The sequence below is a fragment of the Pempheris klunzingeri genome, chromosome 12 (assembly GCF_042242105.1).
Source record: "Pempheris klunzingeri isolate RE-2024b chromosome 12, fPemKlu1.hap1, whole genome shotgun sequence".
Lineage (NCBI taxonomy): Eukaryota > Metazoa > Chordata > Actinopteri > Acropomatiformes > Pempheridae > Pempheris > Pempheris klunzingeri.
In genome coordinates, this window is record NC_092023.1 from 13383270 (window position 1) to 13397051 (window position 13782).

General features: G+C 39.8%; 1 protein-coding gene across 3 annotated transcripts; it reads left to right on the forward strand.

Annotated features, from left to right (window-relative positions):
* Window positions 1–2146: 2146 nt before the first annotated feature.
* On the forward strand, window positions 2147–12476 carry lnpk (lunapark, ER junction formation factor). 3 transcript variants are annotated; one of them, XM_070841373.1, is made up of 16 exons: window positions 2147–2249; window positions 3387–3456; window positions 4344–4385; window positions 4876–4926; window positions 5015–5151; window positions 5281–5339; window positions 5858–5898; window positions 6228–6311; window positions 6428–6479; window positions 6693–6800; window positions 7081–7191; window positions 7478–7583; window positions 7934–8004; window positions 8219–8389; window positions 9603–9692; window positions 11144–12476. In XM_070841373.1, exons 2-16 carry the CDS (start codon window positions 3430–3432, stop codon window positions 11365–11367), a joined length of 1374 nt encoding a protein of 457 aa, XP_070697474.1. In that variant the 5' UTR covers window positions 2147–2249; window positions 3387–3429; the 3' UTR covers window positions 11368–12476. The 3 variants fall into 3 exon arrangements, with proteins under 3 accessions (XP_070697474.1, XP_070697475.1, XP_070697476.1); XM_070841374.1 differs by having other exon boundaries at window positions 7099–7191; XM_070841375.1 differs by lacking the exon at window positions 9603–9692 and having other exon boundaries at window positions 11144–12474.
* The last annotated feature ends 1306 nt before the right edge of the window (window positions 12477–13782 follow it).

Genomic DNA, 13782 nt, shown 5'->3' on the forward strand with positions numbered 1-13782 from the left:
CGTCCACACGTAGAGCAATTATGAGGAAAATCTGAAAGGGCGAACCTGAACAAGAGAGAGGAAAGGAAGATAAGGACAGATTCAGAAAAGAAATCTACAAAAACAACCACATATTTTATATGATTGGATTTCTAGATGTTTTCAAACGAGTCCTGCCGAATAATGGAGCCTTACCTTGTTGGGTGGATTAAAGGCCGAGAGGCAGCAAGTCCAGACCAACTTCACGGGCTGTGCGTCGGCATGCAAGTCTGTCCTAAAGCAGGTGTCTCCTTTTTTTAGGGAAGCACACATCGACTGCCAAGTCCAATAAATGGTCTAACCCCCCCAAACGTTAAGTGTCTTTGAACCATGTGCCACTCGAAATGTTCGGACAATAAAAGAGCAAATGGTGGGCGCAGGAGGCCGTTCATCCTCCGGGGAGAGGCCTGGGACCACTGGAATACCAAACCATGGCTGCTAAAATCAGCAAAACTCTAATGATATAAATTCATTTTATGAAGAGATTTTTGATTAAGAAGTGGTAAGATAAGGAAGCACACACACAAACAAACACACCCACAAAAACATAAATATTCTTAGAGAATAGACCACAACTAAGGGACACTGCAGCCAATTTTGCACAGATTTTCCACAGTTTACCAGCATTTTCTTTGAGAGTTTTAGGGGATAATTTGCTTTTAAATTTGCCACAATTCTGAACAAACTGCATGCATTTATCTGTATGCTCAGACCGGTTTGAGTTCACAACTATGCTAAGATGTATGTAAATCCTACAACACATAAACACATTTAAACACATAAACACAGTCACACAGGAATACTCACTCATGAGCACATTTCATTTTATTGTCTTTCATTTTGCAGCGTGCATGATGGTTGGTGTTGTGTGCTTTCACCATCCATTTGCCCAAAAACCGCACACAAACACTCTCAGTGTGCGTTTGTTGTGTATTTTGTGTAGGAGGGATGTTGAAGAACTAAAAGTCCCCCTGTTCATTTTTATTCAGAGTGTTTAATTTATTAAGGGTTAATGAAACGGAAATAACATCAGCATCAGGATTACTCATCAGCTATAATATACATCAACAGTGTGTGTGTGTGTGTGTGTGTGTGTGTGTGTGTGTGTGTGTGTGTGTGTTTGTGTGTGTGTGAGGGGAAAAGAGGAAGTTTTATTAGGCCCATAACTCTTCAGACTCCAGAGGAAGCTGTAAGCATTACGGCTGAAGGCCAAATCTCTGCACACTGCTGCCTAATCTGAAACAGCTCAGCTGGGAGTTGAGAGAAAGCTGCTGAATATTAGAGAGATTCCACGGCTTCACAACATTTTCTACACGGTGATAACAGCGGAAACATATATGTGTGTTTGAGGATCTGAGCTGCATCCCAGTTACCTTTTGCTGTGTTACATCCAGCTACCCAGGTGTGTGTCTGGAGAATATGTCACTTTCACAAGGAAAACTATGTAACTATTCACTTATATTGTAAACTAAGTGTGTATCTGAGGTTCTGCTACCTAAACCATGTCAACTATGTGGTGTCAGCTGCAAAAACTGCAAAAAGTCTTACCAACTGTTGTTACCCGCAGGGAGGGAACTGTAGTTGCTGTTCAGCTGGAAAGGAAGTCTATTGGAGATTACTTTATTGAAATAAAACTACATAATGACTACATTGCATTTACATGTTGAAGACTCAACTCACTGTCTCACTGATCAGCTCACGTTCAATGCTGAATTCACGTTAAATTACACAATTGCGACATCTAGTGGCAGAAGTGTGACTCACAGCTTAAAATGTAAGAAATGACACTATATTTAATTTTTAGTCAAAACCTTTTCGTATATATTGACTGGATTTATGTTCTACCTTATTACCCTATTCTTTCTTCCTTATTATTTGGCTTGTTAATTATTCCAATGCTTATCAATTAATTTATATTTGGCCCTTCATTATTAGATATTGGTATTCATTAGCTTGTCATTATTTACTCTGAATATTTATTATTTGATTATCAGAAAATTGTTAAATCCCATGGCTTGACCAAAAGACTAGAAAAAACTACAACGCAAAGGACTCTGGGAAACAGCTACAGGGTTACGTCATCCAGAGGTTACGTCTGGTACGTCTTTACGCCGCGCCAACTCTCGGTTGGCAGTTGAGATGTCATACAGTAAAAGCTCTGCTGTTTGCTGGTTTCTGCGCTAACTTGACTAAATGACGGGTTAACAGAAACACTTGACACTCTGTCCAATGTAAGTACTTATTTAAATTAAAGTCATAGTCAAGCTGAGCAACCTTAACAGTAGTGTGTTGCTTTTGACGTCGGTACTAGTCTGTTGTTGTCATGCAGTAGCTAGCTAGGTAGCTGTTACAGCAGTTAACATAAAGTTATGTATACTTTAGCTATGATTTTGTGTAATTAGCTAACATCAAAGGTATACCTAAAGCTAAACCTTAGCTTGGTCACTAACGGCCTCTCTTTGTGGTTATATAATGTAACTCTCGTTTTCCAGCAACGGTGTGAAATATCCAGTGTTTTGATGGATCAGCTAACAAGCTAGCTAACGTTGACCACAGCTCCAGTAGCTGGAAACGTCAGATTTAACACACTTTATTTGCCTCATGTGGACAGACGGAGCTAAATAGGAAAGTAACTTATTTACCAACAAACCGCTGTACGTTATAAATCGGATATCTTAATGTAAAGCCAGTTAAAATTGTAGCATTACAAGCTTTAATGTCTGGTGACCGCACTGAAACTATAACCCCACGTATTCTACCATCCTTAGCTTAAAGAGGTTACAAGTATAGTTAGAGGTCTGCACCCTTACATTTCTTACTGAACTGCCGGAACAACAACCCTGATAACACAACAGCATCATGTGTAGAAATGACTGAGTCATGATTTGATAAGACATATCTAGTCTAAAAGTAAACCACTCGTGGATGTCACCATATAACCTTTGAGTGGATGTTGCCCTTTATACAGAGATATTGAGTTTGTGGTGGCCATGTAGAGTGAACTGTTTTCAGTGTTGGATATATGACAGAATACACTGAATATGAAGTGCATCAGACAATTTTCAGCAATGGACCTACTTTGCTGTGGGACATTTATAGGTACTGTGCAGCCTTAAGTTTATTGTATTCTTAAAGTTATATAAGGAGACATAAGCAAAGATTTTCTTTGGAAATCCAACTTGGAACAATGGCAGCCATTGTGTCCAATCAGTCTATAGGCAGCTAGCTAAAGCCTGTGCTTATGTATGTGTTGTGTAATTGTGGCCTTAAATGTGGTGTTTAACAAACATTGTGTGTAACTGTAACATTAAGGATTATGTGCTTTTATATGTTTGAAACATGTTTAACAGATATTTTGTGTTCCATAGTGAACCAAAGGAATCAAAGAGGAGACTCCTGTAACTTACAGATATGGGGGCCCTGATATCCAGATGGAAGGTGAGTGGATCACTTTAGGTTTAAGTACAAGGAAAGGATGCGGGATGATAGCACTTAATTATCAGAAGAGAATAATACAGGTTTCACAAAATCATTGTGAAAGTCCTTTTTATATACAGATTTAGCAGATCAAACTGATTTTCTGGGCCTCTGCTCCTCGGGGAGAGAGCTGGGACTGACTTTTAAATGGTTGCTTTTCATCTCAGGGACCGAAGAGAGATGATGTATAACACTGGGCCAAGTCATGAGCATCATTAAAATGTTGTAATCAGTTCCGAAATATACAAGCAGTTCTTTGTTTTTATTGAGTGTCTGATAACTGGTATCAATCTGATAACTGGTAGATTGATCTGTAAGTCTTAAATTCTGATGCACTCTGATAATTTTGTATCTACACTAAATTGTGAAATTAAATGATCACACAGCACCTGATTCTTACAGAAAATACCACTGAGAGGAAATTAGGTGGTGACGACAATGTGGGTGTGTTAGTCAGCGACACTGAACTCTGCTCTCGTGTTAGGTGAAATACTATATTTAGACATGCTAGAGAAGTCAAAGGGAAAGAGAGGGGGACAGGCAGAGAGACGGCAAGAAAGATTGCAGAGAGAGAGAGAGAGAGAGCGAGAGAGAGAGAAGGATATACATAGGTATAGATGTAGAGGTACATCTATGGTACATCACATTTGCTTTAATCTACATGTAGCTGAACTGGAACCAAACCATTTAATAAGCTAAGTGACCATGTGTTTACAGGAACAGGGTTGACTGTTCACTGACATTGACATGATTAAATACATATGATCTGTTGGCTGTGAATGACACAGAGAAACCCAGTGTTGTTCATCAACTTAATAATGGTTTTCTGATCCTTATCGCCAATCCAGACAAAGCCGACCACAGTTGAGCAGCTGGAGAACCTGGACAAGGTACTGAATAAATATTGCATCAAGAGTTTATGTGCTCACACCATGCTTACAGTATAATGCAGAAAATTGATGCCATGTCTCTCTTATTCACAGTTTACATTTTAGTTTTTCATATTGAAGATGTACAATACAACCACAGGGGCCTGACTCAAAAACAGGATTATTGAATTATGGGTTTATGGCACTTAACATTGGGTGGGAATTCCACTTTTTACTGAACAAAGTAATCCAGCTGATGCCATTCAAACTGCCTCGTGAGGAGGGTTACCATGTTATTGAAGATAAGATGTGGTGTTTTCTTGTATCAACCTGAAACAGTAACACATGCTTGAGTATCCCAAGTGAAAGCCGAGCAAATAGATCATAACTCAAAGTTAAGCCAGTGGCTTTTCTCACAATTCACAAGTATTGAACTCTAAACTTAACATCTGATTATTTGTCAGTCTTTGTGCTGCTTAAACAACCTTTAACCTCCATGTTTCCCTTGTAGGAGATTAAAGAGCTCGAGGAGTTTAGAGCCAAAAACCAACGTCTGCAAAAGGTGAAGTCTGCAAAACATCCAAGACGTGCAACGATAATCTTGAGTTGTAGTTTATATGTCCTCACCCACCATGTGTGTCTGTCTGCAGCTGTGGGTCGGCCGGTTGATTCTCTACTCTTCAGTCCTTTACCTGTTGACCTCTCTGATCGTGTACTGTCTCTACCTACCTGAGCAATGGCTGCAGAGACTAGCCATGGCTCTGCCTTTCTTCATATACCCTGTGCTGTGAGTGCTCACATCGTTGCAAAGTACAGATGTGTTATTTTTGATTTGGTACTCAGCACTTAAGATGTCCTCACATGCATAGTATTTCTGGATTATTTCCCATGAATTCTCTGTCTTTCATGTCGCCAGGGTGTGGTTCATCAGAAAGCTGTTGATCTTCCTCTTTTCCAAACGCACTGAGAGAAACAGTAAGTTGTCTATCAGTCCCTCTCTGTCCATCTATCCATCCAGGTAATACATAACATTTCTTTTTCAAGCGTTTGGTAATTTGACGTACCAAATGACACTTTGACTGTGCATTTTTATTTCTTCTGTTTCGCCGTTGCAGACTCAAATTCACTGCCTTGCCATTATTGTCATAATATTGATTTAACTGTCATTCATTGTTTTCCACCAGTGATTTATTCTGTTATGTCTTAAATTCAATAGCAACATATGAAACTGCATTGATTTTACAGCCTGTCCTATAGAGGCAAATAGCTGTGTTAAGTTGTGCTCTATACACCAGAAATCAGTTTCTACATGGATATTTTAATCTGACCAACTAAAACAACAAATGTAGTTTGATGATATTGTAATAACATGAACTTATTTTCTTATTGATGAGCTAAGTATTGGAGTTTCAAATATGTTTGATCTTGTATATTTCCCTGGATGGAAATTAACTGATTTGACATAAAGTTAACTGACTACTTCTTTTTTTTAGGCGATAAACTAGAAGAATCAAAGGTTGCCAAAAAAAAGATTGTAAGTGTCCATTTCATTTCATTTATGCATCTTTTACTGACTTGTTTACAGAGAGTTTGGGTGTTGAACGACGAGTCAAGTCAAAATACAAAAATTTGCCTTTTTCCTCAATATGAAAAGTAGAGTTTCTTGTCATCGTCACAACTCATCAAACAAGAATTGCTAACGAGCTACTTTTCAGTCTATTCTTTTATCTGTAGTGTCCCTTCTCAACATTTAGGTTTAGCTACTTCGAGATGAGTCACTCTGGTCTAGTTTATCCCGATGTTTTAACCAAAGAACTGAAATTCAGGCTGCATGTTAGAGCCAATGTTTCCTTGTGTTTCCAGCTGGAGGAAGTGATGGAAACAGAGACATACAAAAATGCCAAACTCATCCTGGAACGCTTTGATCCTGAAGCTAAGAAAAAAGCTGTGAGTGTCATTGTCATTTTCTTTTTTGCTTTATCGGGCTCTTTGTTAAGTTTGACCTTTTATTGTATCTTTGTTTTGTTTGACTTTTACTGGTTTTGTTTGCTGTTATGTTGTAGGAGCTGGAGTCGACTCCAGTGCGTCCTCAGATGACTCCCAGGCCAGGACAAGGTACAGCACACATCAATACACACCAGAAAGATGAAGCATCAAGTTTCAAAGTTTGTCGAGTGGCATTTGATGGAGCTCAAGCTAAAGTTATGCAGACACAAGAGCTACCAAAAGTGATTCCATGTCACTCTAATACAATTACAGGATAGACGCATCAAATTCTTTCCTCCGCGAAATAGTAAATTTGATTATGAATATCTCTTCTCTATGCAGAGATTCGACAGAGAGGGGTGGCAATGAGGCCGATGGGAACCCCAGCTGGAATGCCAATGACTCCTGTGGGAGCACGGCCCCCAATGGGACCAGGAGGCACACCTGTGGGTAAGGGGGCACACAGATACTTAACATGAAGTATGAAGAGGTGTCGCAGTTTGTAAGTGCATTGGCTCTGATGGTGGATCCACACAGCATGTTAGCTGGCAGTGAAAGCTCATCAATTCTGTTCTTTCACATCAGTCAAGTCTGGAGATTATCAGGCATCCAGGTTATGGGCGAAATACTAAGTCAAAATCAACCGGAACAAACAGCAAGTCCAGTTGCCTTTGACTTAGTTCTTTTAGAAGACTTTCTGTGTCTTTATTCCATGTTGCTCTCCCTACAGAACCTGTTCCTCTCTCAGCTCCAGGGGGACCACCAGAGAGATCTGCTCTGTCTGCTCATGTCCCACAGGGGGCAATACCCAGGACCCCTTGTTCTCCTATACCAGGTGTAGGTAGGTTATAAAGCCTTTGAGTGCATCTTGCAATAAATGCTTATAACTTTTAACAAAACATGTGTTTTAGCAAGTTTCTGCATTTGAAGCTTGAGCTTTTTAAAACCCATGTAGATCATTTACGCACAACCTGTCAAATTGCTCATTGTTTGGAGTCCAGAGCCTGGGTGGCTGAACACAGCAAAAGTCTGCGAACTAAAATGTGAAACCTTCGAGATATATTTAACACACAGTATATTATTTCATGAATTTAATACATTCTTCTGTGTGTGGACTGTTTTTGCAGGCATGCACCCACCAGGTCCTCCATTAGCAAGACCAATTCTGCCCAAAGACAGGGGAGCTGTGGACAGAGTCATTGAGTACCTGGTAGGGGATGGACCACAGAACAGGTGAAGACTCATCTTTTAGATGTAAAACTCCTTGTGGAAGTAGCTTCTTACTTACTCTCAAACTCACATTCTCATGTGGCAGTCTGCAAATTCTCCACAAGGGAGATCTGTTCAATTCATTGTCAGACCACCTCTACCTATCCCAACCTGCATTATCTACAGGATTGGGACGTAACAGGAGCAGCAGTTTAACCATGTAGATGAAAACATGTTCACTAAATAGAGTGCATGCTCTGGGGTACATGTCTCTTAGAAAAAAGTCATTTATGAAATAAGTAATCCCAAAAAAGTCATAATATCAAACTCTCTGTCTCTCTGCCCCTCCCTCTGTCTCTCCTTCCCTCCTATAGATACGCTCTGATCTGCCAACAGTGTTTTTCTCATAACGGCATGGCTCTGAAAGAGGAGTTTGAATATTTAGGTAAGAACTGAAACGCATCATTGCATTTCATTTTATGAGAAGGACCATCTCATTTAAGAGGGCGCACAAGGCGCAGCTGAAGGAGTTTATTGTAATGCAAATTGGAATTAATAGCCAGTGTAATCTTAATACTCGTCTTTTCAGTATTTTATAAAATTATACAATCCCTCCTTCTAATTCTCGTTCTTGTTTCTTTCTATTTCCAACCCTCCAGGTTTCCGTTGTGCGTATTGCTATTTCATGAATCCAGCCAGGAAGACGCGCCCTCAGGCTCCCAGGCTTCCAGAGTTCAGCTACGAGAGGAGGCTGCGAGCAGAATCGCGCTCCCCTGGACCAACCCCACGTTCTGGGACAGACACAGAGGAGAGCCCGCCCCCTTCTGGAGGTACTGAATAACACAGTGCGCAAGACCAACCAATACCAGGTCTCCTCAGGTCTGAATTGAGCAAACGGTGAAAGGAATTAGTGGTGAGAAATACTGAAGGTAGCAGAGGCTTATTAGAAGTAATATAAAACCTGTGAACTAATGCAGCGTTTGCCCCGATTCATACAGTCCGGAGGAACAGTCAGACATTATTTTACTGAATAAACATGTGAGATCAGACAAAAAGAGAATTAGGTCTGAATCTGAAGAATTGAAAAAAATTGTCTCACTGGACATGTGTGCTACACTTCTCAGAGAGACCTACACACACACACACACACACACACACACACATGCACGCACGCGCACACACGTGCACACACACACACACACACACACACACACACACACACACATGCACGCACACACACACTGTCTCGTACTCACACCGTTGTGTGCATCTTTATGTTACTTACTCCATGTCCTAACCTCGCGTGTAAAATGCTTCCTAGTATAGTGCTCCAGTTGACCTTTTTCATTTTTGTGTTTGATTCTTTTCCCAACTTAAATGATGTGATCTACTTTTATCCTTTAGTAGTTGTTAGTGAGCAGTGACCCAGCAGAGGAGAGACAACACCTCATTCAAATATCACCCTCCTCTTTGCCACAGGAAGAAACTGAAATTCTAATTCAGAAATACAACTTTGATGAGATACAGGCTGCCAAAAGTCTCCTTCAAAGTAATGTCTCAGTATATTTATTCATCATTGTGCCAGAGGAAATCAGTTGAAAAAACTTCTAGGTGCAGAGAACCATCTTGTTTGTTGTGGTTGTAGAACACAATTCAGCTAGTAACCAAACCAGTTGCAAACAAACTTCTTTGCTTGCTCCCTTTTGAAGTATTGCGGTGGCATGCCAGTTAAAGTGTGTGTCTCATCCAAAATGCTTGTTGGTATCATTCTGGAAATTGATTGTGTGTGTGTGTGTGTGACAAGTAGAAGAGGGAACACAGACACAGTGAACAAAATGCTCTGACATGACAGATTGCTTCAATAAATAGCTCAGTGCAAAGAAGAAGCAGCAAAGATTTAGCTTCTAATTTTAGTTCCCTCAACAGCCTGCATCCGTCAGATTCTACATTCAGGTTCCTCGGCACATCTCCTCTGTCAGAGGAGTCACAAACAGTGTTGTGCTACAGTGACCACTGGGTTTAACAGTGTGATCTTGCCTCTAGCCAAGGCTCCGGCTCCGTGGAATTTGGTCCACAGTTTCCAGATCCAGCAGAGTCCAAAGAGCACTCAGAACCGACCTCTGCAGAGTCCAGGTTCCCCTCTTCTCCCTGCATTGTCTGATCTGGTTTAATTTGAACTGATTTGATAGATCTGAAATTTCTTCACTCTAGAATCTATAACCTTGTAGAACGCAACCCAATGCCTAGGGCAAATTACTGCCTCCAATCACACTCTAACACTGGGTTTTAGCAGTTACTGGTTTTCTACACCAGACCTGGGTCAAATAGTGTTTACTATTACATTTGATCCAATGTAGACATTTGAAATTCATCCTGAAAAGTCCATAAAATCACAGGAAGTTGTGTGCTTTTATTGACAGGTGATCTAGTATTGTCTGAATTGTCCTGATAGATTAATCCCAAACATTTGATGCTGCATAAATTTAAACAAATGCTTAAATTATTATGGTATTAAATTATTAATACTATTAATAGAAAATACACTTTGACCCAGATCTGGTTTTCACTGAGTGTACAAAATATATATATATATATAATTGATTGACTTTCTCTCCAGTCTACATAGTTAATGTCTACATTTTTTTTTTAATGTAAACGCTTTCTTAACTGGTGTCAGCTACACTTTTTTTCAGTAAAAGAGGGGGAAAAAGTCAAATATTTTGTGCATTAAGTGTCATTTTGCGTCCGGTCATTAAATCCCCATTTGGACAAGATGTATTTCCTTCCGGAAGCTTCTGTTTTAATTCAACCAGTAGCACAGTTATACCCAATCCCAGTTTTAATTAGAGTGCCCAATAACCCAGTTTTTGTGCAGATGCTGTTCATTCTATAATTAAGGTCGCATTTAAAGTATGTATGTATGAGTTTTTACACATTCAGGCATTTATTTTCAGTTTAGCAAGTGACTCAGGTTCACAACAATGACTTTAGTAACCAAAGAGCAGGACAACTATTTTACTTCCCATCTCCTCCTGGAATATTAATCCTGTCCTAACGGGGCTCTAGTCTTCTGTTTGCCTGTTTCCGTTTATCTGGATTCGTGATTGTTTATTTTCTATGTAATGGACTGAATCTTATAGAATGCAAATGGTGCATCTAGATTGTGAATCCCGTCTGATTTTTAGATCCACAGTGAAACCTACTAAGCATTACATTAAGAAGCAGTGATTCTAGAAATGTAATTATATTGTTTTTCCAATTGTGTGTCTAACACTCTGTAGTTGATTTTTGGGTTTTTGACACATGGCAGTTTTAATCATTGTCTTTCAGCTGTATTGTTGGATGGGAGGAGGGAGAGTTTAAGAGCCTCTTACATTCTCTGCTTCTCCCATCTCTCTTGGTGAATCAACTCTAACAACCCTAACAAAGGGAATGCTGCTAATTGATTAAGCACTGATTTTAACTCCCAACAACCAATCATGTGTTGTATCGCAAACTATACATATTACCTTTACCTTTCCCTTCCATATTGTTCTGTCTCTGTCGCTTATTGGTAATGTCTTTCCTACTCGTCGTCTTCTCAGATGAAAAAGAGGTTGGGGAAGATGAAGGACCCACTGAAGAAGTAGAGAGTGAGAGCCAGTCAGAGGAGCAGCAGCAGCCACAGCAGCAGCAGGAGGAGGAGAAGGAGGAGGAGGAAGAGGAAGAGGAAGAGGAAGAGGTGGAAAAAGTGGCTCAGGGTGAAGAAGATGTGGAATCAGAGCAGAGTCACGCCGCCCTCTGTGAGAACGAATCTCAGCCATCGTAGTTACAGAGTCCAGAAGAGGACCAGGGACATGTGATCACTCTGTACAAACAAAAGATGTTGGTATTGGCCATGATAGACAGATTGCATTTTAAAGCAATATTGGTAGACAAGGACTTCGACCAACGATAGAATAATGATATCGTTCTTCCTTGCAACCAAAAACTTCATCAGTCTCACTTGTGTTGCAGTTCGCAACTTTAGGCTCCATTGAAATTTGACTTCATCACCGACAAAACAACATCACACTAAGACAAAGCACATAGAGGAGATTATGTAGATGATGTACTGAGTAAATGGTGTGTAGTCTTAATGAAAACTTCATAATTCAGTATGAGAATCTAATTTATGTTCATCATATTTCGTAGCAAAATTGTTCCAACGATATTGCCTTAAATAATGCCAACATATCATGGCCGTTACAGTTTGGATGGTTGACTGGGAAGGTGTTAGATTGATGATTGTAGTTTTAATCTTAAGGCTGTTAAGTAGTTGGCTTCTGATAGCGCTCTATATGTGGTGACCGACATAAATCATCACTCCGTATTCTATGATTTACACTGTAAGGTTCTCTGAGGTTTGAAGTAGTTGGCTGCTGTACGATTTGTTAATGAAAGTGGTTTGATTTTTAGATGAAACATCTGGTTCACAAATGTTTTGTCCTTTGATGCAGTAAAAACAAAAACATGGTTGAATCTAAATACCTTCTTTGACGCCGAGCCCACTCAGAGTGGTATTTAGTTCAATATCCCAGTTTATTCTGATGCCATTTTAAATATAGTACATGCATATTTTGTATCGTTTTGTTGGGAAGTGTACTAATATTTCTCACTAAGCTCTGGGAGAAATCAAAGTGCATCTCAAGACAAACCTGTTGTGCATCTGGATGTCATCAATTTTGCTTAAAGTACATGCGTCCAAGAATGCCATTACGTTTCAGGGTTCTTCATTGCCTGTTTTTAAGCCCCCATACAAACGCATTGCGGAATGTATTTTTTGGTCATAAATTTGTAATGGTCATGTTTTGCCAAAAAGTGACACACTCTGATGTACACATTTTAATCTTTTGAGATTTTAAAACATTTTTTCATGACATGTCAGCAGCTTGTACCAGATGAACCATACCTTGGATATGAGGTTACCCTGAAAAGTACAGTTTGTGCATCAGTGTTTGATTTGGTCTTCAGAAAATGGATGGCACGAACCAGAGAAAGCAGCTGCTGCAAGTCTGTTATTGACCATTAACGCCTTTTGCCAACTTTCTGTAGACCAACTCCTGTCAGCAGCAAATTATTTTCACTTATGTTAAATGTCCCACTTATTACTGCAGCTACCCAGAGCATGTTGTGCTGCACCCAGTAACTGAACACATCAGTAAAGCCATCAGTTGGGTTGCAGCACAAAACGTGTGTTTTGAGCAGAGGTGCATGTTTGCTAGTTAGCTGTTTGAAATGTGTCGTTCAGTATAACCCTGCTCTCCCCGACACTACATGTCGACTCATCAGGTCTGGAAAATCAGTCAGACGTTACGTTACAACATGCTCTGGGTAATCACCTTGTCCTGTCAGCCAGTCACGCTAACCCGTTAGCTTAAGATGAGCATTAGTGCTGATGACCAATGCCATCAATGAAGTAATCACTGAATAAACTAAGCCTGGCAGGTAAAATAACTGACTGACTTAAGCTAAAACTGCCAGTTTATCTCTATCTGGTCATTGCCAATCATAGTTCTCAATAGGATTATCATTTGCCAAATGCACAGTTTTATCTGTATTTCCTGACTGTTTGCACTGAGTTTCTCTTTGTATTTATTTGGCCATATTGTGTTCAGCTATCGCTGCCCTATGATTTGGTTTTAAACATTTAGAAGTGTAATCTGTAAATGCCACGGCACTGTCACAACTATTTAAAAGTATAAGCCTGGTTTAGATTCTGTAGCACATTCAGGTTGCTGTAGATTAGTATCTGTTGAAATGTTTTAAAGTTGTTTTTGTTCTTTGCTCTTAAGTTCATTTAAAGTGTTTTAAGTATGTTCACTCACAGTTGGTACCTGGTGCCATCATAATGCCTGCTTTGGCTGCTACTGATCTTTTTCATTAGTTTACAGTGTCACCTGCACTATGCCTAGATATTATGGCAACATAAAACGTCACCTAGTGTTTTTAGAAGTGTTTTTAATAGAACCAGAAGTAATAGCGAGTGTCTATGCAAACATGAATATGTTGTATCACCTGTGTTGTGCAGGTCCAGAAACACACCCGGGGGGGTAAGGGGTCAAACTATTCTTTAGGGGTACACAGACGACACATTAAAGTCTATTTAATGTGTATGTATGTGTAGAAGTTTTGGTTCGCCTTCTGAATTAGCAGATGGCATCGAAGTGCTTTTGGACTTTGTTGAATGTTGAGGAGAGTCTAT